Consider the following 22,453-nt stretch of genomic DNA (forward strand, 5'->3'; position numbering starts at 1 on the left):
TAGCTCATCTTACTATAGTAATTCGTTTGTTGTGAGAGGTATCGTTTACTGGAACCAATTACCCTTTGAAATTAAAAATCTTAAGCATAAAAAGGGATTCAGAGAGAGTTTGTTGGCAAAACTGAACAGTTCAAGAGATTAAGAGAAAATAGATATGTATTTATATATTTAAAAACGGCACACTTTTCGAAACGTTGTTAGTAGTTTATACAAGTGAATTTACCATATTGTAACGCATTAAAAGATCTGAGATCTTATGTTACATGAATAAAGATCAATAAATAAATAAATAAATAAATAAAGTTCAGCGCATATATCGAAAATAAATTTCTTAGTTTTAAGGATTCTTTGGATTGCCTGATTGAGTTGTTTATTCAACACAAATGATGGCAGTTTAAAATGAACATTTATGATTGAGCTTCAAGGTTGAGATTTGAAGCTAAACAAAATTTGTTTGAGGTTTCGTAACAAAAAACTTAAATCATAAAACTTAATTTTTTCTAAAGCAATTTGGATTTCGAATATTGAACAGAAAAAATGCTACCATCTACTGTTGTCAGGATTTATTCTCGTCTTGAGCATAACTTACATAAAGCGTAATAGCACAGTACTGAAATGTGTCGTTGATGTTTTGTGTCATGATGTTTACTTGTTTGTGTGGTCTGTGTGATGTTTTCCTCAAAGTTCTTTAAAGGTTTTTCACGGGGAGCGAAAATGTTCCCGTCTGCATGAGTATTTTGTTCAAAACTTAACCTAACATGTATGTCGAGCTTTAAAATTAGAATTTAAATAATGCACGCATTTCTCGTCCTGTCCAGAGGATCGAAGATATTTTTTTTTTTTCACATTCGTTGCTGGGGATGACTTATTCGAGTGGAATTGTATTCCAACTTGGTTGTTTCCTTGATATGATCCTGTTTTTAGTCCGGCTTTACGATTTCTGATGTTGTTCTTGCTGTAGACGCTTTCGATAACCGCGGAAATCAGCTAAAATGAAAAATAAGGTTGTTAGATATTTATTGAACTCCTGTGGGAAAGAGTGAGGTTTGTGTGCCTGCTTGAAAGATGTCTAAATACATACTGATAATTTGAAGTAACACATGAAATCTTTGATATAATAGAACAATTTTGAAACAAATAGTAAAAATGCCTAAAAATGTCTGTGCTACTTCTCAATATCAGTGCTAATAGAACACATGGGTGGGTTTATTTGTACCCATCCATGTGCAGCTACTACATGCAACTGAGACTAACTACAACTAGAATGGAAAATGAAGCTCAAGCAACAAGCAAAGTTTAGGACTCAAGTGAATTTGGTGTGATTTACATTGTATTTTGTTTCTTGTTCGAACCTGGCAACTTCTTCTTATTTCCTTTCTTGCCTTCGACCTTGACTGGAGTTTCTGGCTTCTGTTCTTCGTCCGCCTTTACTGCGGGTTCTACGGGCTTAATGGCTGAACTCTCACTGTCACTCTTATCTTCAACTTTCTTCTCGGCTGTCTCAGTTTCGGCTGCTGCTTTAATTGAACTCCCTTCTGTATCGGCAGCAACGGCAGCGGTTTCTTCTGCTGGTACCGGTGCGTCTTCTACTTTAGTTTCAGCTTCCTTATCAGCAGATTCATCAGCCTCGGGCCGCTTGGCATGAACAACGAATACAATAGATTCGTCATCTTGGTTTTTGGCTGGCTTTACAATCACTTTTGATGCAGTGGTAACTTTCTTGGCTGGTTCTTCCTCTTTGACGATTTCAGACTCCGTAGCCTTGACTGTTTCATCATGTTGAACAGCTTCCTCTGCTACTTCTTTCGTTTCGGTATCTTTAACCTGAGTTTCCTCTTCCTTCACATCTTCAACAGCCTTGATTTCGCTTTCTTTAACTTCTTCAGTCTTAACAACCTCCACGGCATCTTCTTTCACAACCTCAACCGGAATAACTTTGTAGACGGGTTCGGCTTCGGTGTTCTTGGTTTGGGTAGAAATATCCTCAACAATCGGTACATTCTTGACAACGGAGGGGTCAACAACCTCACTCTCTACCTGTTCCTTCTTTTCGGTTACTTCAACATCGGTCTTCTCAACCTCAGCTGGCTTAACGTCGCTTTTTTCTTTTGTAATAGTGACCTTTTCTTCATCATCCTTTGTAATTTTCTTCACAGGTTTTTTAGCTGCAACGACTTTAACGTCATCTTTCTTGGTGGATTCAACGGTAACCTTGACTTCCTCTTCCACAATTGGATCTTCCTGGGTTTCTTCCTTTGTTTCGGTTTTCACTTTAACAGCTGCGTCATCAGCAACGGTATCATGAACTTTCACGTCTTCTTCAGACTTGCTGCTCGAATCTTCGTCTTTAACAACGTCAGTCTTCAAGGCAACCGGTTCTTCAGCTTTGTTGACAACAGACTCCGTCTCCTCGGCAGCTTGATCTGCAACAGGCTTCTCTGCCGATTCTTCAGACTTGACAGTTTCATCAGACTTAGTTTCATCGACCTTTTCATCGGCAGCAACCTCAGCATGTTCCGATTCCTCCTCTACTGGTGGGACTTTGATGAACTCCGGAGGGAATTTGACATCAGTTTTGGCTGGCTTCTCAACCTCAACGGCCGATTCAGTTTCTACAGTTTCGGAAGTTTCAGAATCTTCCTTCACGGCTTCCGGTGTCTTCAAAGCAGGTTTGTCCTCCGCTGTCACCGCTGGAACCTTCACGCTTTCTGGGTATTTCAGTGCCACAGAAACCTTCTCAACGGCTTCTTCCGGCTCAACTTCAGTCGCAATCGCTGGAACCTTCTTGCGGACTTCCGATACTCGAACCGTGGCGGGCATCATCATGCCTGAAGGGGCTGCCACCTCAACGTGGATTTCGATCTTCTGAACCATGTGAACTTCCTCACTGGCAGCGTCCTTGGTAAGCTTTACCGATGGAATCACGACGACTGAGCTTTCTTCGGCGACTTCAGCGATTTTATCCTCTTGCGGTGTTGGGAAGGCACTAGCAGCAACTAATGCCGCTAGTAATATCGTTAACTTGAATAACTTCATTTCTGGAAACAGAAGAAAAAATACATAAGTTAACATGTCTAATATCTGAAGAAAGGAATCAAAAAGAAGTTCTCTAATCCCAATTGAAAATTCGTGCGCTTTCACTGTTTTTGTTTGTATTATCTCGGTAAGCGATTTCGATGAATCCATGGAGTATTTCTTGATACCAAATTTTCCACTTTTCTTGACGTAAAAAGTCAATAAAATCCAAGAGCAGTTAACTCTCATCCGTTCCAGAAATTTTTACCCGTTACAGTCCCTGTAGTGTCAATTTCACATTCCTGACCAAAACCATTATATCTATCTTGAGTCCCAGCCTATTTTAACAAAAAAAAATATATTTTTGGAAACCACGTAATGTAACTCAAATATGTTTCTCAGAAAATATTCAGCTACAACTCTTCAGTTTTCCGTAATTTAAAATCTAAGAAAAAAATCCGTAAAGTTTCAAAGAAAGTTGAAGTTAGAAGCTATACGTTGCAAATAAGGATATATATATATATATATATATTTTTAATTTTTCAAGATAATAACAACAAAAATGATAAAAAGTCAGACAACAAAAATTGACAAAACCGTACTTGTCAATCAATGAATCGTCAAAATTGTTTTAATCACACCAGATAAATTTTAGAAACGAAATTGAAAAGTTTACGTTATTTTTTACATTTTTGCATTTTTCGATTTTCGAAAAAGGAAAGGAAAAGATGATTGAAAAGTTGACGAAATTTGGCACAGTTTCGTCAACTTTTTAATACTCTTTTCAAAATTGATCTGGTATGACTTAATTAATTTTGACGGTTCATTGATTGAAAACTACGGGTTTTAAATCAATTTTTTACCTAAAAACATAGATCCTTATGTGTATAGCTTCCAACTTCAGCTTTTTGGACACTAAGTAAAATTTATTTTTAGCATTCCGTAGCTGGCCTGCCTTCGATCAGACCGAACTGAACGCCATGAGAAAAATTTTTAACTACAGATTTTGAAACTCTTGTTATTATTGAACGCTACCGAAACATCTAAAATAAAACAATGGGATTTGTTCCTTGGATAAGAAACTATTGATTATGGTTGATGAGTTTTACATATTTCGACTATAGATGAAAATATTTGTCCATTATACTCAAGTGACTCGAAAAAATGCTAATGGCGTTCAGTTCGGCCTGGTCGAACCCCGACCAGCTGATCTACAGTTTGTTTTCGAAGCATGTTTTTCGGATTTTTTCTTTAGACTTTGAATAACGGAAAACTGAAGTGTTGCAGATGAGTAATGTCTGAGAAACATATTTGAGTTTCCTACATAAAAAGGTTTCCTAATCTATAAATATTTAAAATTATAAGCCGTCAAACTCCCAATTGTGACATATTGACACTCAGGAGCGGATTAGGGTTAATCATCATTGTTGACCATGATTCTGTTCTTCATATCTGTCTATTAGTAATCAAAAGCTTCGAGCAAAAATGAATTTTGAGGCAATGATTTTGAACAATTTTCAAATAAGTCTAATGGAGTCCAATTACATCAACATTCAACGAAAGTAAATCATTATTTTATCATCATCAATCACAGTTTGCTTCGTGCCTCCGTCGCGTTCGGATCGTTTTCTCTATTACTTACGCGCTGCTCTAATTTTGTTGTTGCTGTTCTCAAGTGTTTAATGTTGAGAGATAAAAGAATATATACGGGAGTGAAACTGTGCTAGAAGTGAATAAAATGCTGCATAGAAATAAATAGCGAGGCAAACATCAATTTTGTGGCCCTAAAAATCCCTCGAAATCCAAGTTATGCTAATGCAAACCTCGCGGGAAATTATTTTGTTTGGGTCTTAACTAATGAAGTGCTAGCCGGTGGAATGGGAAGAAAAGTGCTTAAAATTCATTCGATTGGTGATTTTGTGTAGTGAAATCGAGATTTCTTTAATTATGTTGCATAAAACATAAAAACATCGCCCTGGATCATGTCCGAACATGCCAACGGAATCGAAGCAGGCGAGCCGAAACCATCCATCAATGAGATGATGATTCATCATTTCGAGAGCAGAAAACCCGGTGAGAAAATTCCAATCTTCCACTTGCACCTTTAAATATTCTCTCTATCTACTCTCTCCTGTGTTCGAGCTACCAAGTTATCTTTTCTACTCAATGTTCAGGTGTTGTAGGGGATTAAAAACGATCAAAGTATGCTAGGCAAATTTAATGTATTAGCGGTCCTTTCAAAATAAGGTCATGCTGGGGCGACAAGCGTCGCTTTGAGTTCTGCGTTCCGATAAAAAAGAAAAGCAACGCATTTGTATGTCATACTGGTGCGCTATGACGCTTTCATGATCCGGATTGCGAGAATGCTGAAATTTCAACCGACAAAATTGGTTTCTTTTTTTACTGGAATAAGAACGCATGGTAATTTAGTCACCGATTAAGATACTCTTTAGTTTATTTTCATAAATTCGGACGGATCTCGAACTATTATGGTTAAACCCGAAATCACTTTTTCAAAACGAGAAAAAAAACAATATTTCTATTGGATTTCCTACTTGTCACGCTACAAAACACCCGCGCATCAGCTTTGTCGCGCTTTCCAAAGTGCTCAGTATGACAGGTCTGCACTTTTTCCATGGAGATCAAATGATAGGTACATATGTCGCGTGAACACAACGCAAACCAACGCGCTGTTTGTCGACTCAGCATAACAGCACCCCAAGATCAAAGCGTAAATATTAGCCTCATGTTTCTTTAACTTTTCGTACAATTGAAACTGTTTTCTATCTTGTAATTCATGATCTTAAATATGATTTCAGCGTTCAAAGAATATGTCATGATTGACAGCACCCATGATTCAATTTCATCAATATACCGCTTATACATTTCATTTCAATTTCTACCAATGTTATATTGATTGGACTGCTCAATTAACCTATTTAAATAAATCTTTTTAATTTAAACTAATCGATTTTCAGGTGATAATTCTATTATGTTTTTAGTAAGTCATCAGCATCTATCACTCTTTTTAAAAGTTTTAAAAATAATTTACAAAGACCTATCAGGAAGACTTCTTTTATTGAACTAACTTTTCTGTTTTATTCATTGTTTATCTACATTACAGTCAAAATTATATTTTATTGTTCGCATACAAAGCGATGTAAAGAATTTTATCATTACCTACAGTAGTTGATATGCGAGGACGCTGAATAATTCCTATCATATTTCTTACTAATACCAGTGCTAATACCGATGCTCAATTTTCTGTTGATCTTTAAACATGGAAGCGGTAATTTTTTCACAGAAATTTAAATCGTATTTCAAGATTCCATCCAGGGCATCATTTCCTTATTCAGACGTTGCCGGATATCAGATTTACCATGGTACCATAGTGTTATCAGCCATAGTATAAAAGTGTTTTTCGTGCCATCCATCTTTTATGCTCTTTTTTTACAGGAGAAATTTCAGCACTTTTTTAATCATTGATCCTTATGTTGTCATTTTCAGCCTAATCTTGTGTGAGATATGAACTAAATTTAATTAATTTTAATTCTAGTTATCATTTTACACATTTGTTAAAAACCATTTGATATTTATTGTTAAGAGTTATAAAATAAATATTTTATTATTATTTTTGTTTAATTCTTTAATTGTTTTATTCTTTAATGAAATATATTGGAATATATTTATTTTATGTTTTATCCTTTTAGTGTTGTTTTTTTTAAATTACATTTGTTATGTTTAATTTATTTTATCTATATATTTTTATTTTATTCAAGACAATTTATTGATGTTTTATGTATTATAGTTGAACGACCGGACGCCCACATCACATTACATAATTCTATAAAAACAACAACATCTTACTGAATCCTTTCATCTAGCATCGGAATCATCACTCTGCGTCACCGATTTCCATCATATTTCTTAATATTTGTAATTTCTAAACTGATTTCACAATAGAAGTGATAGTGAAATATCAGATGGAGAAAGTGAAACAGATGCACAAACCACTATCAAGTAAATATTTATGCAAGTAAAGTAATGTTCTGTATAAAATCAATTTAGCAGATGTCATATATTCCAGAATAATGAACCGTCAAGCAACCGGAGCAGAATTTTTGTTGATGTATTAAGCTTTCAACATTAACGTTACGCCGCCAATCACTACAAAAAAGGGAAAATAAATATAAAAAAAATGAACCATTTTTTTAATTTATTCCTTTTCGTTTAATTTTTTTTTTAACCTACATAAGAATATTAAAATATATTTTTTATTATTATTATTATTATTGTTATTTATTTAATTAGTTTTTTTTTATTTTTTATCTATTTTTTCTATTTTTATTTTTTTTTATTTTAATTTTTATTTTGAATTTTATTTTTTTTTTCATTTTTATTTTATTTCATTTTTTTTCTCAGCAAATACTTGTACAACAGATACTCGATTCCGAAGTTTCTATGATAAAGAAAAAATCCTAGTCATTGTAGTGTTGACTAACATTTGATCTTTACAACCGAAGTCAATATTAATAAATGCCCTTGTTTTCAGATAAGCAGAACTGGCGAATCCAAATTATAGCGTCTAAACTGGAATATTATCCTCTTTAAATTCCAGTTGAAGCTACGAAGAAATTGATTGATTAGCTGATATTACTATTTATTCTATAACTAAAATAAAAGGTTTAGTTTTCCATAAGTGATCAACTGTTTATTTCAGATCTCGATCGCTTTGATTTATAATATTCAGCTAATCACCATTCTTGTATCCTACAGAATATAGAATTATTTGTATTGATATTTGAATATCTTATTGTTTTGAGTGATAAATGAATCACTGTAATTTATCTTTCAGGAAACAATAAATGAACCTTATAAGTGTACCATATTCATATTATATTATATTATATTATATTATATTATATTATATTATATTATATTATATTATATTATATTATATTATATTATATTATATTATATTATATTATATTATATTATATTATATTATATTATATTATATTATACTATATTAAATTATATTATATTGTATTACATTATATTGTATTATATTATATTATATTTATTAATTATATTATATTATATTTTATTATATTATATTACATAAATGCACATTTAATAAGCGAAAAATGGGTTAGGGGCATCAGGGTATCTTTGTTTTGCAAAAGGAGCGGGTAGCAGTATGTGCTTGTTACCCGTTTCGAATACTTGGCGTTTCTTAATTTATGTCAAGGGAATTTGGCATGGTTGTGAAAATGATCGTATTTGATTACTTTTTGTAAAAGAAGGACGCACTCTTTTTTCGGAAGCCTTGGCGGCGGGATTATAGCTTGCATGCTATCTTGGTTAGTCAACAACACGGTTATAGCTTCTCGAGACTTTTCCCCTTTAACCCTGGATACCGTAAGTGCCTCTGCTTGCGATTCCATTCCCTTAAAAGTCTCATAGAGGGGTTATGACTGTGTTGCGTGGTAGCCAAGATGGTCGCGTGGGTTATTTTCTTGGCCATAACTGCGGCGCTGCCGCAAACCCAAGGTGGATTCATACATACATACATACATACATACATTATTTTATCATCATCAATCAAATACAGTGAGAGGAGCTCAAATTCATGAGAAATCTAAAAACGGACTTATTATTCGAATAATAATTGTTATGGCACCCTCTACTTTTTTTCCAATATAACGATCTAAAAAATTTTAAGCAGTTAGGTCTAAAAGTTACAACCAATCTGGATTACTTTAAAGAAAAATTATCCAAAGTTAGGAAGAAGAGTACCGCAGGGTTGAAAAAGAAACGAAAACATATCAACATTTGTGTCCAAAGTTAGCTTTTCGTATAAGTTGAAATAGGGCTTGTGATATAGCTTAGTTGGCAAGTCAGTTGCTATCTGAGCCGATGTCCGTGAGTTCGAGCCCAAGAGTAAACATCGATCACAGTTGTACCGGATAAGTTTTTCAATAACTTGTCCGCCAACTACATCGTTGATATAAGTCGCGAATGACATAAAGATGTTAAAACGACTATAATCGAAACAAACAAAAAAAAATAAAAAAAATAAAATAAAATAAAAAGTATAAGTTGAAATATCTGTTATTTGTAAAATGTTTAATGTGTTTAAAATCTTAAGAAAAACTAGTTAAATTGTGTCAAAATAACAACCGAAAATTAAGTTTGTTATACCACTGTGGTTATGCAAATTTTCAAAAATTGGGGAAAGTTTTTCCTCAATCGTAGGACAAAAGTTGTTTGTTATTATAATACTAAACTTATATCTAAAGTTGCTATCGAAATATCGGTATTTAGAAGAATTATTTAACCAAGCAAGCTCACAACAAATATCAGGGGTTTGACATTTTTAATAGAGAGAATTTTTATATAATGCCTAATATGCGTCCCTCGTGTATTCTAGAATCTGTAACATTTTAAGCCTGCAAAATATTACCAATTTGTTTTAAATGCTGTGATTGAAATATGATTTTTTTTTTTCATAAAATACTCCTGGATCGTGAAAATTCACAATATAGGTTGTTCTTCATTTCATTGTAAAATTTGAGGCACTTTCATTAAGGTAGCTTCAAGTAGATGAAATGAGTAAGACAATATTTTCTGACACATCGGTAAAGGAGAATCTAAACTATAAACTTATGCTTAAAAATCATACTGAACTCGCTAAGATAAACTTTCCATGGGTATTTTTCATGTGCTCGTTATAACGCGCCAATCGTTAGGATATACTTAAAATAGCCTTAATGTTTCAAAACAGCAAATTTTCATTAAAAGTGAACAGGAAGCTGAAAAACACTTTTTAGTGATAATTTAGCATAAAAATTAACTTTTTCTCAAAATCCAGGAAACCTTGAGTATAAAAATCAGGATAAATCAGGCTAATATAAAAAAAAAAGCCGAAATTATGTCTTTCTTACAATAAGGTTGTGCTATCGATCATGGTGATATCAACAATTATGGGTTTCTAGACCCTTTTCAATTTATTGATTCATCTCGATGAAGAAAAAGCGTAGGCTTAATAGTGGTATGTTATCCAAGCATGCGGGAAAACTGTTTCTTCAAAGAGATTTCCATCAACCGAATTTACAAGAAATTATAAGAATCGCTCTACTACACACTAGTCCTAAGAATTTATCTATCAACTTACAACTATAAACGCTCCAGAAAAAATGTTTGCTTGTACTCAAGAATTGGAATTCCGTTAATTTCAGATTGTGGTGTTGTTTCTGAGATATGAGGGTCATATCGGCCGTTTGGTTTTATGTTTACACCAGACATGAAATAAAAATATCTCTTGTTCGTTTCTCCGTTTGGTGAGGAAAATTCTACATGAATTTAGAGTTTTATACGGTGAAGATAAAGAATGTAAAAATGTATGAGCATTGAATTTATAAAGGGCTGAAAAATAAACAACATTTCACAATACATTTAGATTGTCGAACTGGAGTTCAATTCTCGATCAGATTTAAATTTAGAATCTTAATAATACGTATAATTTCACAGGAAACTTTTATATCAAATTTTGATAGATACAGTTGAGTCTGTCTATCATATTTTTGTGAAACATCGCAGCATAACCACTTCACTAGAAAAAACAGCCCTAGAAAATTCTCTTAAAGCTCAAAAATATTCTTTTAAAAACACCATTTTTCGTATTTTCAATATCTTATGATGCCAAATTGTGTAAAAAATTTCAAATTTCTTATACAATGTTCAAAATGTTTCTTTAGAGACTGATACAATTTTGGTGGTTGATCGATTGAAAAGTAAGATTTTTAAGGCTGCTTAAAAAAAATAAATTAAATACATTTAAATATGCAACACATAGATTTTAATACCAGGTTTATGCAGCCACTAAGTGATTTGCCTAGCAATAGATGGCTGATTCCTCGACCTTGAATAACATGAAGACAAATTATTGTAGATGAATATGCAAACTGAAAACTTTGTACAAATTGTAAAATTTGTACCGTTGAGAAACAAGCGACATGCAGCGCTTTTGAGCGATGAGTATTAAATTGATACTTCAGTAAGGTTGCTAGATTTTTTTCAGTACCCATCCGGGCTGGATAAATCTGGGCAATTTTTTTTAAAACCTGGCAAAATCCGGGCATTAGATTTCAAAATTGACGACCGAAATCCGGGCAATATCCGGGGAAATTTAGTCAAAGCCCAAAAATTATTCAACAAACATTAAGAAAACAAATATTGAAAAAAAGATTTTTCATCAAAGTATATCGACAGATTTTAAATCGTATTAGAGGTTTCCAAAAAAAACCTTTCATGATTATTTTTTTATTAAACTTGCTCAAAATTTTCGTTTTGGAGGCATAAATCATCAATTTTTGAAACACAATTTGTTTTTTTTTGTTTTATTTACCAAATATAGTGAATCAATCCGGGCAACATCCGGGCATTTTCCAATAAAATCCGGGCAACCGGGCCGGGCCCATTTGACTGTCAAGGGCCCGAACTAAATGTCAAATGCTAGAGAAGCATGGTTGGCAGCACACTAACACAAAAATCATTCTAGTTCCTCATTGATTAAAATTTTGACTTTTTCAACCATGTTCCTACTTCTTCGAAACACCATAAACGTGCCTCCCGATGGGTAGAAAAGATTATTGCACGCAAGAAGAACCAGGTTGCCATCTTCCTAGTTTTTTTTCATCTTCGCTACGGTTCGTATTGATCTTGAAATTAGAAAGAAAGTTCTGCACACTTGGCGCACTGAAAAGGAAGTTACCTATAACAAAATCACAAAACGGATCAAAGTACATCACACGAGCGTGAAAATATCATCGACAAAAATATGGCAATGAGTCGTCCTTGAAGGATCTACCTAGATCTGGAAGAAAACCTGGTCCCAGTCAGCCCCAGTTCGATGTTAAAGTACCAAACGTTACCGATCGGTATCAACGCGTGATCTGGCTAAAAAGTTCAAAACCAGTATAAGAGTGATTCAGAGAATCAAGGCCAGGACCTCCTTGAAGACGTATAAGATGTAGAAGGTACCTAAGAAATCAATGGAGCAACAATCTCAAGCAAAAACAAGGGCACGGAAAATTTACGAACGGATTCTGGAAAACAGCAACAGGTACATCCTAATAGACGACGGAACCTACGTCAAACCGGATTCAGGAACGCTTCCGACTGCCGACTGCCCGATTGCGATAAACAAATTTGGGCAGAAGGTTCTAGTATGGTAAGCTTTTTGAACCTGTGGTCTGCGGTTAAGTATTTTCTTCACATGAGGTACAATAAATGTTCAAGTTAACAAAAAAAAAAGATTGCTGTCCCTCTATAAAAAGCATCAGTATCCCCCTCTCTTCTGGTCGTCAAGCCGTGGCTTTCAAACAATAACATCTAATTCGTCGAGTAACCATCAATCCACCAAATTTTCCAGATCTCCGACAGATTGAACAATACTGAGCGATTGTGAAGAGGATCTTTAGGAAGAAGGGGACAGTTTCTCAAATCATGGAAGAATTCGAGAAAAAGTGGGAGGCAGTATCTAGAAAAAGTTACTGCCTAGAATCTGATGAAAAGCATTTCATCAAATGTGCGATCATTATTTAGAACATAACATTTTATACTTGTGTTAAGCATGATATTGTTTTTGACTTGATCATTTTGATTTTCAATAAACCGAGTAGGAAAAATTGAAATAATAAACTTGTTTCATTTTTATTCACAGTAAGATATTGCTAAAGAGTTTTAGATACAGTCCTTATTGTCCCCGTTACATAACACGGTGATCAAAATTTACTACGGTTTCATCAGTATATTTGGTCATTGCACTTAAACACATATCGATGACTCCAGCCATCCATGTCAGTTGACCATATCAGGATGTGCAGCTTATGGTTGTAAATATCTTTGAGGACGACACCCTACTTTGCAAGCATCGAGTCTTACATAACTTTACAATCATACTGGCTTTTATTGAACGACCACCACATTGTTGGTATGTTCCGCACTCGATGTGGTAGAATTCCGGCAACCTTCTCGAGCGTCCAAATGATGACTGTTTTCGGAAGCGATGAAGACGACAGTTTATTCGCTCCGATAAACAAAGAACCATACCCACCGATCTGAAGGCAATTTGTAGGTCCACACGAAGGTATCAAACTCAAGGCTTAACCCTAGGGCCACCAAAAGCTGTTAATGGCGTCGTCGCATTCGGTAGCAAACATTAAGCGCCGCGTGTAGGGCTACCCTCTGTGAACAGTTTTAATCAATGGCTATGATATTTTGCAATCAATGTTACTCTATTCATCACTTTGATTAGTTTTTTAAGTAGGTTCTTCTAAAGTACTTACAAAATATTACAAGTTATACGATGTTCAATTCTATTTAAGTATCGATTATTTCTATAACAGCTTCATTCGATTTGAGATATTGGCAACCCTACTCACGGAACGTCCTAGGAAAGGTCGAACACGGGCGGTTCAACTTCTTTTAACTTTGCAGTTTGTTTTATTTTCCGTAGATTGTAACTCATCCAGCCGCGATGTGAATCTTCTTGAGCCACCCGGACCGGCAACATCACGATTAAGTTTAACTTTTGAGACACAAAGAATAATCTTTCGAGAATTTGAACTTCATCAACTGCCCCGAAGAACCGCAGAGCCATCATCCGTTGGGTCATCCCATTTAAATGTGAGCCATTTGGATACGCTGATTAAATTTAATGTTTCCGCTCGAAGGCACCGCTCAAATTTGCTGGAAAATCTGCGCACCAACAGGGCTCGAGCAATGGCGCTCTGCTATAAATGACAGAGCGAGCTGCGGATAAAAAAGAACCTAAACATTCCATGGGTGTTGACGAACGCGGCCGACCAATTAGATAGATGATATCCGGTGTCTTCCAACGTAGGATAACGTTAAAATGCTTGCATCTTCGGACGCCGAGAACTCGACAGCAGATGACTTTAAAGTGGGATCTTAATCAAACATTATTCCAGCCAAAGAGACCCGGTACAAGGTCAATGAGCAAACCACGAGCTTGGTAATTATTTATAATCTATGTCCTAAAGCATCCAAAATTATTTATGAATCGTGGAATATCTTCTGTGGTTATAAATCAAACAAATACATAAATGTATGTTGTGTTTTTTTGTCCTTCTTATCAGCAACAATTATTCCCCAAATGTGGCGATAATGATTAACAAGAGTTGAATTTTAAATTGCAAATGCTTTTTCGCTTACCTTTTAATTACCATTTTTGTTTCTTCGGAGCTAGAAACGCAATAACCTTTATCAAATTGCTTTGTCAGGAGTTACTGTTTGCAAGGTTTCATAATATATAAAAATTGTATTGTAGTATTTTTTTATTATTTAAATAAATGTTCTACCGCTTCTGAAAACGTCATTCTATAAATTCCAACGACATGCAAATTGGCATACGTTCGATGACTTGTTGTTGGACAGGTTTTAGTCGATAGTGGATGTTTTAGAACGTTACTGACCTATAGCTACATTGTGTGTAGGGGTGAACTTGAATGAGATCACCTACCACATCTTAGATTTAACTTTCATACGTTAGATCTTTATGCTCATTCATTAAAAATGCATAAAATCAGTTCATTATCGATTCATTTTTTCTGCTTTTTTCTCTGTTTATTATAATCGACAGTGTGAAGTAGTGTTAAGCTTAATTTGGCACATACAAAAACGATAACCTAAACTTAGTATTCTAATCACAGATGAAAAGATGTACAATAAACCGCTGCAAAAATGACTTTTTTCTTCCCTTTATTTTTTCGATGCCTTTTGGGTCACAAAGCATCAGTGTAAAAATGGGGATGATTTGGCTGATTCCTGCGTTAGCACCAAGCGTATCGATTTTGTATGGAAGCAGACATTGTTGCACGTTAAATCATCCAGGAATTTTATATAAGCTTGCAATGAAATTGATCTTGTATTTTGGTTATGACTATATTTAAGATTCATTTTTTACTAACTAAATTTAAAATCTTAATACCGTAAAACGGGGTAAATTTGATCACCGGGGTAACTTTGACCAACAATAAATTTTTCCACATTATCATCAATAACTCAGTCTATAGTTTGAATTTTTTAAAAACTGTTTTCTACGTTTGAAAGCCTATTAATTGAGTATGAAATAGGCAAAATTTGGATTGTATTTGATTTATTTTTCTATTACTTAAATGTTATTTCAAAATTTTAAAATATCTACTTTTTCCAAAGCTCGCAAACAAACAGCTCTCCTGATGATACCAAAAAGCATTGAGAAGCAAATGGGTTGTTGAATGTGTAAGAACTCCTGTTTTTCTTTGTATATGTTTGTTAAAGTGCTATTTTTATAGCCATTAAATGATAATTTTTTGATATTTGAAAAATAATTACAATTTCCAAAAGTAAACTCGTATTGGAAAAATGGATAGGAACCCTATAAAATGGTTAACTTTGAAGAAAACATGAAAATGGAAATAGTAAGAGGGCCTAGGAAAATGGGTGAAGTAAAATTTCATTTGTATTTTGAAGCTAAAACTATTTAGCCATTGTTATAATTTTTGCCCCTAAATGTATGCAGCATCATTGTTCTTTTTTTGATTATAAATGATTTTTTCTTAAAAACGTTCAAAAGCAATATAAAAATGATAAACTAGCATTTGTGAATATTATGAAGTTTTTTTTTTGTATCCATTATGATCAAGAAAGCTCGATAAAACCGTCAAAATAGAGACTGATCGTGATCAATGTTACCCCAAAGCATCAAATTCTGAACAGAGAGAAAATTCGATTTTTAAATCAAATATAAAGTAGTCCAATAAATTTCTAAAACCATGTTTTACGTTCAGAGGAGTCCAGTACTGGTTTTAAAAATATGAAACATGCAACATTCCCGTTAACAAAAAAAAATAATCGAAAAATATTGAAAAAAAGTGATCAATCTTACCCCGGATTACGGTACATTGAAAAGTATTTCAAAATTGCAGACTTTGCTTGCTAGAGCCTTTAATAATTTCATGAAATGTTTTTGCAAAGGTTATACAAATCAATATATTCCATGGCTTTGCAAAACAGTTTTTATATTCTAATCCTACGGCTACACAGCTTTCAAATAAATAGGCCAAAACGCTAAAATAAAAAAAAAAAGATTTATTGTATAACATTGAATATCTTTTCTGGGGTACAAGATAAGCTTGTGCTTTGTTGACATGAAATGTACTACAAGAATCAAGGAATACTTTTCATCCAGAGTTATAATTTATCTGGCGATTTTTGATTGAAAAATATTGTTTTCCCATACAAATTTTCATACAATATCATTACAAATATCGGATAGAATGACAAATTAAAGAACTACTCTTTATTTAGTATGCCAGCTTTCCTAAATAATGTGTAAAATTGAATCGATGAGAAAACACTTTTTTGACACATCTCGGCTGTTCGCAATAATAGGTCAATTTTACAAGCAACCTCTTGTACCAAATGAGTGTGTAGATGGAACTGTTTCTTGATAGCTCTTTTAAAATTAATAATTTTTAAAGGTGCTCAATGGCATATGAATTCATGAATAAATCAATCTATGTACTTCAACAGATTGTTCAATTTTATTTTATTGAATTGTTCTACATAATTAAAGTTACCTTAAGGTAACATGAATTGCGTCATCATAATTTTTCATAACAAAGACTTAAAAAATCAAACAGCCTTTAAAAAGTTTTTCTACTTTTCAAACGATCATCAGAGTCAGAAGGACCTATCCTAAGTTTGCCAGATTACCAGGTTTTATCCAGGTTTTCCCGGCTCTTCATTTTTAAAATTTGGGGATCATCCGGCCCGTTGCCCGGATTTCATTGTAAAAAGCCCGAACTTCGTCCGGATTTATTCACCTTATTTGCCAAATCGAACCAAAAACAACAAATTGAGTTGTGATTTTTTTTTATCTATGCATCCAAAACGAAAACTTATGAGCAAGTTAAAATAAAATTATGAAGGGTTTTATGAAATACTAAAAATTCGATTTAAAAATTTGCTGATGAATCAGATATTTTAAGTCTTTTTTTTTTATTTTCGTTGAGTATCGTAATCGAATTTTGTTGGGTTTCGATCAAATTTGCCTGGATATTTCCCGGATTTTTAGTCGAGCATATTGAATTCAAATGCTCGAATTTTGCCAAGTTTTTAAACAAAATAGCCCGGATTTGTTCGGTCCGATGACGTGCTGAAAAAATTCTGGCAACTTTACCTAAGTTACGTCCAATAGAAATAGACGAACTGTCCACGTAACAGTACCAAATCTACGCATCATGATCTTTCAAGTGTGGCTTCTGTTGTTTTCTATTGTATTTGACGGGTTTACGCCGGGGGTCTTCAAATCTAGAAACGAATGATTTTTTTCAGATTTTTTTAATTTTTGACTATCGAGATAATTCAAGCTTAATTTTTTGTAAAAAAATAACATAACATAACCACATAACTTTGTGATTTTCCAACGGATTTGTGTTTGTGTTTCGATTATGGTCGTTTTAACATTTATTTATATGTCACTCGCGACTTATATCAACGATGCAGTAGGAGGACAGTCGTTGAAAAACTTATCCGGTATAACTGTGACCGATGTTTACTCTTGGGCTCGAACTCACAGACATCGGCTCAGGAAGCAACTGACTTGCCAACTGAGCTATATCACAAGTCCCAAAAGAAATTTTAAAATAGCTCATCACGCATTTAATTTTATCAGCTTTAAACAAATTATTTGTTTTGCGTATCAAAATGAAAAAAATCGTTAAACAGCTTTAAAAAGGGTTATTGTACCGTTTGAATCTCTCAATAATTGGCATAAATACCATTGTGTAGTCCTTTTGATAATGCAATGTTCATCAATCCCTCCTTTAATCCTCATCCGTCCCAAAAATTTTATCCCGTTATTGTCCCTGTTGTGTCAATTTGGAACTCCTGAATAAACCGCCAAATCTTTTTTGTTTCTCAAACGATTTGTATAAATTTTATAGTTTAAGAAGTTAGAAGCTATACGTTGCGCACAAAGATATACTTTTTTAATTTATTTTAAGATCATGACCACAAAAAATGTAAAAAAGTAGTGTAAAAACAATACTTTTCAATCAATGAACCGTCAAAATTGATTTAGTCACAGTAGATAAATATTGAAAAGTGGATTGGAGATTGTCGCAATTTGACACATTCTGGCATCTTTAGATTCTCAAAATATTTATGAAACACAGAATTTTTGATCAATTTTCCAAAATAGTTGTTTTATTTCAAACTTTTTGTCAGTTTGCCTTTTTCCAGGTTTTCTAAAACTTAAATCCAACTTTGCACTGAATCTTGAGTATGAAATTTTAGTTTCCAGCTGCTCAGACATGGCTTGGTCTAACCTGAATCACCCTCCTGCTGCCTACGAGTATGATCGTACTACAGCTTCTTCACCGGGACGCAACGACCAAGGCACTTTGGAGACTCCTGAGCCCATCGAAGTCACGCTGATTTCCGCCTGCGTCATCAGTAGTCCCGGCCTTGAGTTCGGTTTTAGCGATAAGGGGTTCTCCAGCCTACAACTACAGGCAAGTATACATTTTATGTTGACCTTCCTCCTCGTGATGGACTCTCCCTTTCCAGTACACTGCGAGCCTATCAACGTGTTACGCCCACTAGTTCTTAGACACGCGCTTTCCCGAACCTTGAAAATGAAGCAACTTGTACTTGGCCTTCAGCACCGGGAAGCATCGTATCAGGTCTAACGGAGACCCATTTGCCCTTCGATTCCGTGTATACCTCTTACTCCCTGAACTCCACCTGGGGCCACAGACTTGGTTCCCACCTCGAACTGTTTAACACACTGTTTGCTTCAACAATGGGGGGTCTATTCGCGCTGGTACGTTCCAAGCGAATACTCATTAACGAGACCACTTTCAGCAAAATCTCTCATCCTGACCACTCGACGTCTGAACTCTCCTCGAACGGCTTGAGAACCGACATCTCTTCGCAATGGCTCGAGATTCCCAGATAAACCTCTCCTCTTCGCGAATCGAGGCCTGATCTCTCCTATAACGACTCGAGATCCGACCCTTGCTCGCATCGACTCGAGGTTGACCTCTCCTCTGCACGATTCAAGGCTCGATATCTCCTCTAGCGGCTCGAGATCTGACCTCTCCTCATAATGACTCGAGATGACCACTTATATCCCTTCTCTTATTGATTAAAGGCCTGATCTCTCCTCTTGACCACACAAACCTCTCCTATAACGACTCGAAGCACGACCTCTTATCTTCAGGAATCAACGTTTGTCACCTTTATGCCCGTCGTTTGTCGATCGAGAGCAGCTTATCCTAGATTCGCGCCTGGCACAGCACACGGGCAGCACTTAACGCAACTTCTCCAGTCTTTTTTTTTATTAGTTGATCACCCAGGTGGTAAATCCTTTTTACGGATTGTAATCCAAGGTGCAGCGAGCCACCGCGTTCCCCAAGTTTGCTACTCTGGGTCCATGGGTGCAATTGGACGCCTCATGATACTATGTACCCCTACACCATAAAGTCCACCTGGGGCCTCTGGCCATATTTCCCATCCGGACCTGCAACAAAGTCTATACCCATGATGGGAAGACCATACTCGCGCAAAGCGCTCCACGGTCATATTTATTCGTACTACACCAGAGATCATCATCCACTTTGCTGTCACGATTCACGACTCACGGGTCAGCTATCCGTTCGCCGCTACTCGTGACTCCAGTCCCACATTCGGTCTCTTGCCACAATTCTAGACGTCTTGACCCGCCTCTCCTCGTGAATCGAGACCCACTCACGCTCGTCCTCTCGACACAATTTGAGAAGTCTCTACCCGCCTCTGTTAGTGTCTTGAGAGCCCTCTTCTGTACGTCTCATGACCCAATTCGAGACGAGAGCCACTCGCCTCTCCTCGGGTCTGGAGATATCCACACATCCAACCATTTCTCCGTCTCGACTCATCGAGACTCATCCTGAGGCCCATCCACTGGGCGCCACATGTTACTGTCCGTGGTGAGTCGATCGTATCCGCTAATCGGGGCCAGGAACCTCCCCAAAAGGCAGATCGATCAAAACCCGCACGAACATTTGGTCGTCCCGCATATCGGGGTCCCAACTACCCGAAACACGTTACGAACCCTCCCTCTTGCAACTGAGCACTGGTACCAAGGTACCCAGTCGCACCACGATTGTGCCACACTCGGCACGCAGCTCGTCGGCGGGCTGGCTGCACCGAGTGTGACGTGTAGTTCTCTCAGCCGTACGCCTACAGGTGACAAGTCTGTAGACACGTTTCCACTCTGCACCACGGGGAGGTGGAACTACTCCAGTCTGTGAACTCAGGCAAGAATGGCACTCCCGACCGGTACTCTCTTTTCCAGTGTTTGGGAATCTGAGCTCGACATATCTGATCCCAATGCTGCGGCAAAAACTTCTCTTGAATAGGCAATGGAAGCGGTGCCGAATTTGGGTGATGGTTTTCCACTAGTGTAAGTGGGATGCAGATAAAATATCACCCAACTTTTGACAGATATTACCTACGGGTTTTTCTTAAGGAGAGAAAGAATAACTTTTCGATTCCATCGCCCATTACGATTTCGATCGCCACGTACCAAAACACACTACTGAAGAGAATATACGGACTACTTGGATCACGACAGAATCATGACGACTAAAGACGGCAAAGAGATGCGCCCTTAAAACTTATAATAAGTCAAGATCCTCCTACACTAAGGTAGGACATTTATCGTAGACTAAATTCTGCTTACAAAATAGTCAGCAAACGTTGTCCCCAAAACTATCTACTTCGAGTTCAACGTGATCTCAAGATCAAAATTGTTTTGAAAACGTGCTAAAAGTTAGCGGAATCAACCAGGTCTGCCAACCCAAATGTTTCTGCATGACAATACGACGGACTATGATCATAAAGTCTGTGCTCTCTTTGCCCAAACATACTCGTCTGTCTTACAGCTTCAACATCCCCTGAACATTTGGATAGAACTGTCAGGAATATTGCGCCACTGGGCTTATCCATAAACAACATTGTAGTAGAGGATGCAGTCATCTCTAAAGCAGCCGCTAAGCTCAATAATTCTTTCTCTACGGGTCCGGACGGAATACCTCCTACTTTTATTAAACATTTTTTGCCTGTTTTATTGATTGTTAGTCTTATTTTCCTAGCTTCGCTTGACAGAGCCATCTTCCCCTCACTGTGGAAGGAGGCTTACATGTTTCCGGTGCGTAAAAAAGGTAACAGGATAGATATCAACAACTACCAGGGAATCACGGCATTGTGCGTAGTAGTAATACTATTCAAATTGTTGGTCTTGGATCCGATTTTTTTGTCCTGTAAGAATATTTTTTGCCGATGATCAACACGGATTCAAGCCCAAGCCCTCCACGACAACTAACCTTCTGACTTTTACTTCTTACGTGCACAAAAATTTTGCTGCGAAGTCTCAAACTGATGCTATTTACACCGGTTTGTCAGCGGCATTCGACAAAGTCCTTCTTGGCTGGTCCGGAGATACCTATCTGGACGTAAATTAACAGTCCGCAGGAAGACTTTTTCTTCAGTCAATTATTTGCTTCTACTGGTGTGCCTCAGGGATTCCATTTAGGGCCGATTATCTTCATTATCTACTCTATGCTATGCGGAAGACTTAGAACTATTTTACAACATCAACGGCCAGGACGACCTCTTCGCACACTGCTGTGATATAAATTGTCTGCCGTTGAATCGCAGTAAGTGTGCAGTCATTAGTTTTTCAAGAAAGCGGCAGCCTTTTCCCGCTGAGTACTTTCTCGGAGATGAGCCAACCGTACGTGTTCTACGTGTTCAATGATCTGGGCGTAATTCTAGACCGAAAGCTGGAATTCAGGACGACGTTGTCGACAAAGCCTCGAAAAGTCATTGATTCTTATTTCGAGAGTCCAAGGACTTCAAGGATGTGCATTGCCTTAAAAGTTTGTATTGCAGTATTATTTGCTCTATTCTTGAATATACATCAGCTGTTTGGTGTCCCTACTCCCAGAGTGGAGCCGCATAGATCGAGGCTACACAACAGAGCTTCTAGTGATTCGCCCTTAGACACATGCCTTGGCAAGACCCGTTTTCTTGCCAACATCGTTGCCGTCTCATAGACATGGACACTAAACTGAGTCGATTTGGGATCATTTTGGAATTTCTCAAACACTGGGGCCTAAAAAGCTTTGCTCTGCTTCGAAACTCACTCATGATTTTTTTCGCAGAAAGACGTTTACATGAGTAAATTTTAACTTTTAGAATTGTATTAGAAATTTGAATATTATATACCTACTGAAAACTCAACATCATTTTTGTTTCTTTTGTGGAACTGAGCCTGGGTTTGGTGTTAATTTATAAATTCTCTAAAGAAAATTTCTCGCTG

At 36.0% G+C, this 22,453-nt stretch overlaps 1 protein-coding gene across 3 annotated transcripts in view; it reads right to left on the reverse strand.

The window, feature by feature from the left end:
- Positions 1–548: 548 nt before the first annotated feature.
- Positions 549–22,453, reverse strand: part of LOC129746250 (nucleolin-like) — a 44,107-nt gene continuing 22,202 nt past the window's right edge. For 2 of the 3 annotated variants that reach the window (XM_055739826.1, XM_055739827.1), the window contains exons 2-3: positions 1,353–3,038; positions 549–987 (exon numbers count right to left, since the gene is read on the reverse strand). In XM_055739826.1, coding sequence (XP_055595801.1) covers positions 932–987; positions 1,353–3,036 — 1,740 coding nt within the window. In that variant the 5' untranslated portion in view covers positions 3,037–3,038 and the 3' untranslated portion in view covers positions 549–931. Of the gene's footprint in view, positions 988–1,327; positions 3,039–22,453 lie in introns of all 3 variants that reach the window. The other variant, XM_055739828.1, reaches the window with a different exon arrangement.

Source organism: Uranotaenia lowii, chromosome 2, assembly GCF_029784155.1.
Source record: "Uranotaenia lowii strain MFRU-FL chromosome 2, ASM2978415v1, whole genome shotgun sequence".
NCBI lineage: Eukaryota > Metazoa > Arthropoda > Insecta > Diptera > Culicidae > Uranotaenia > Uranotaenia lowii.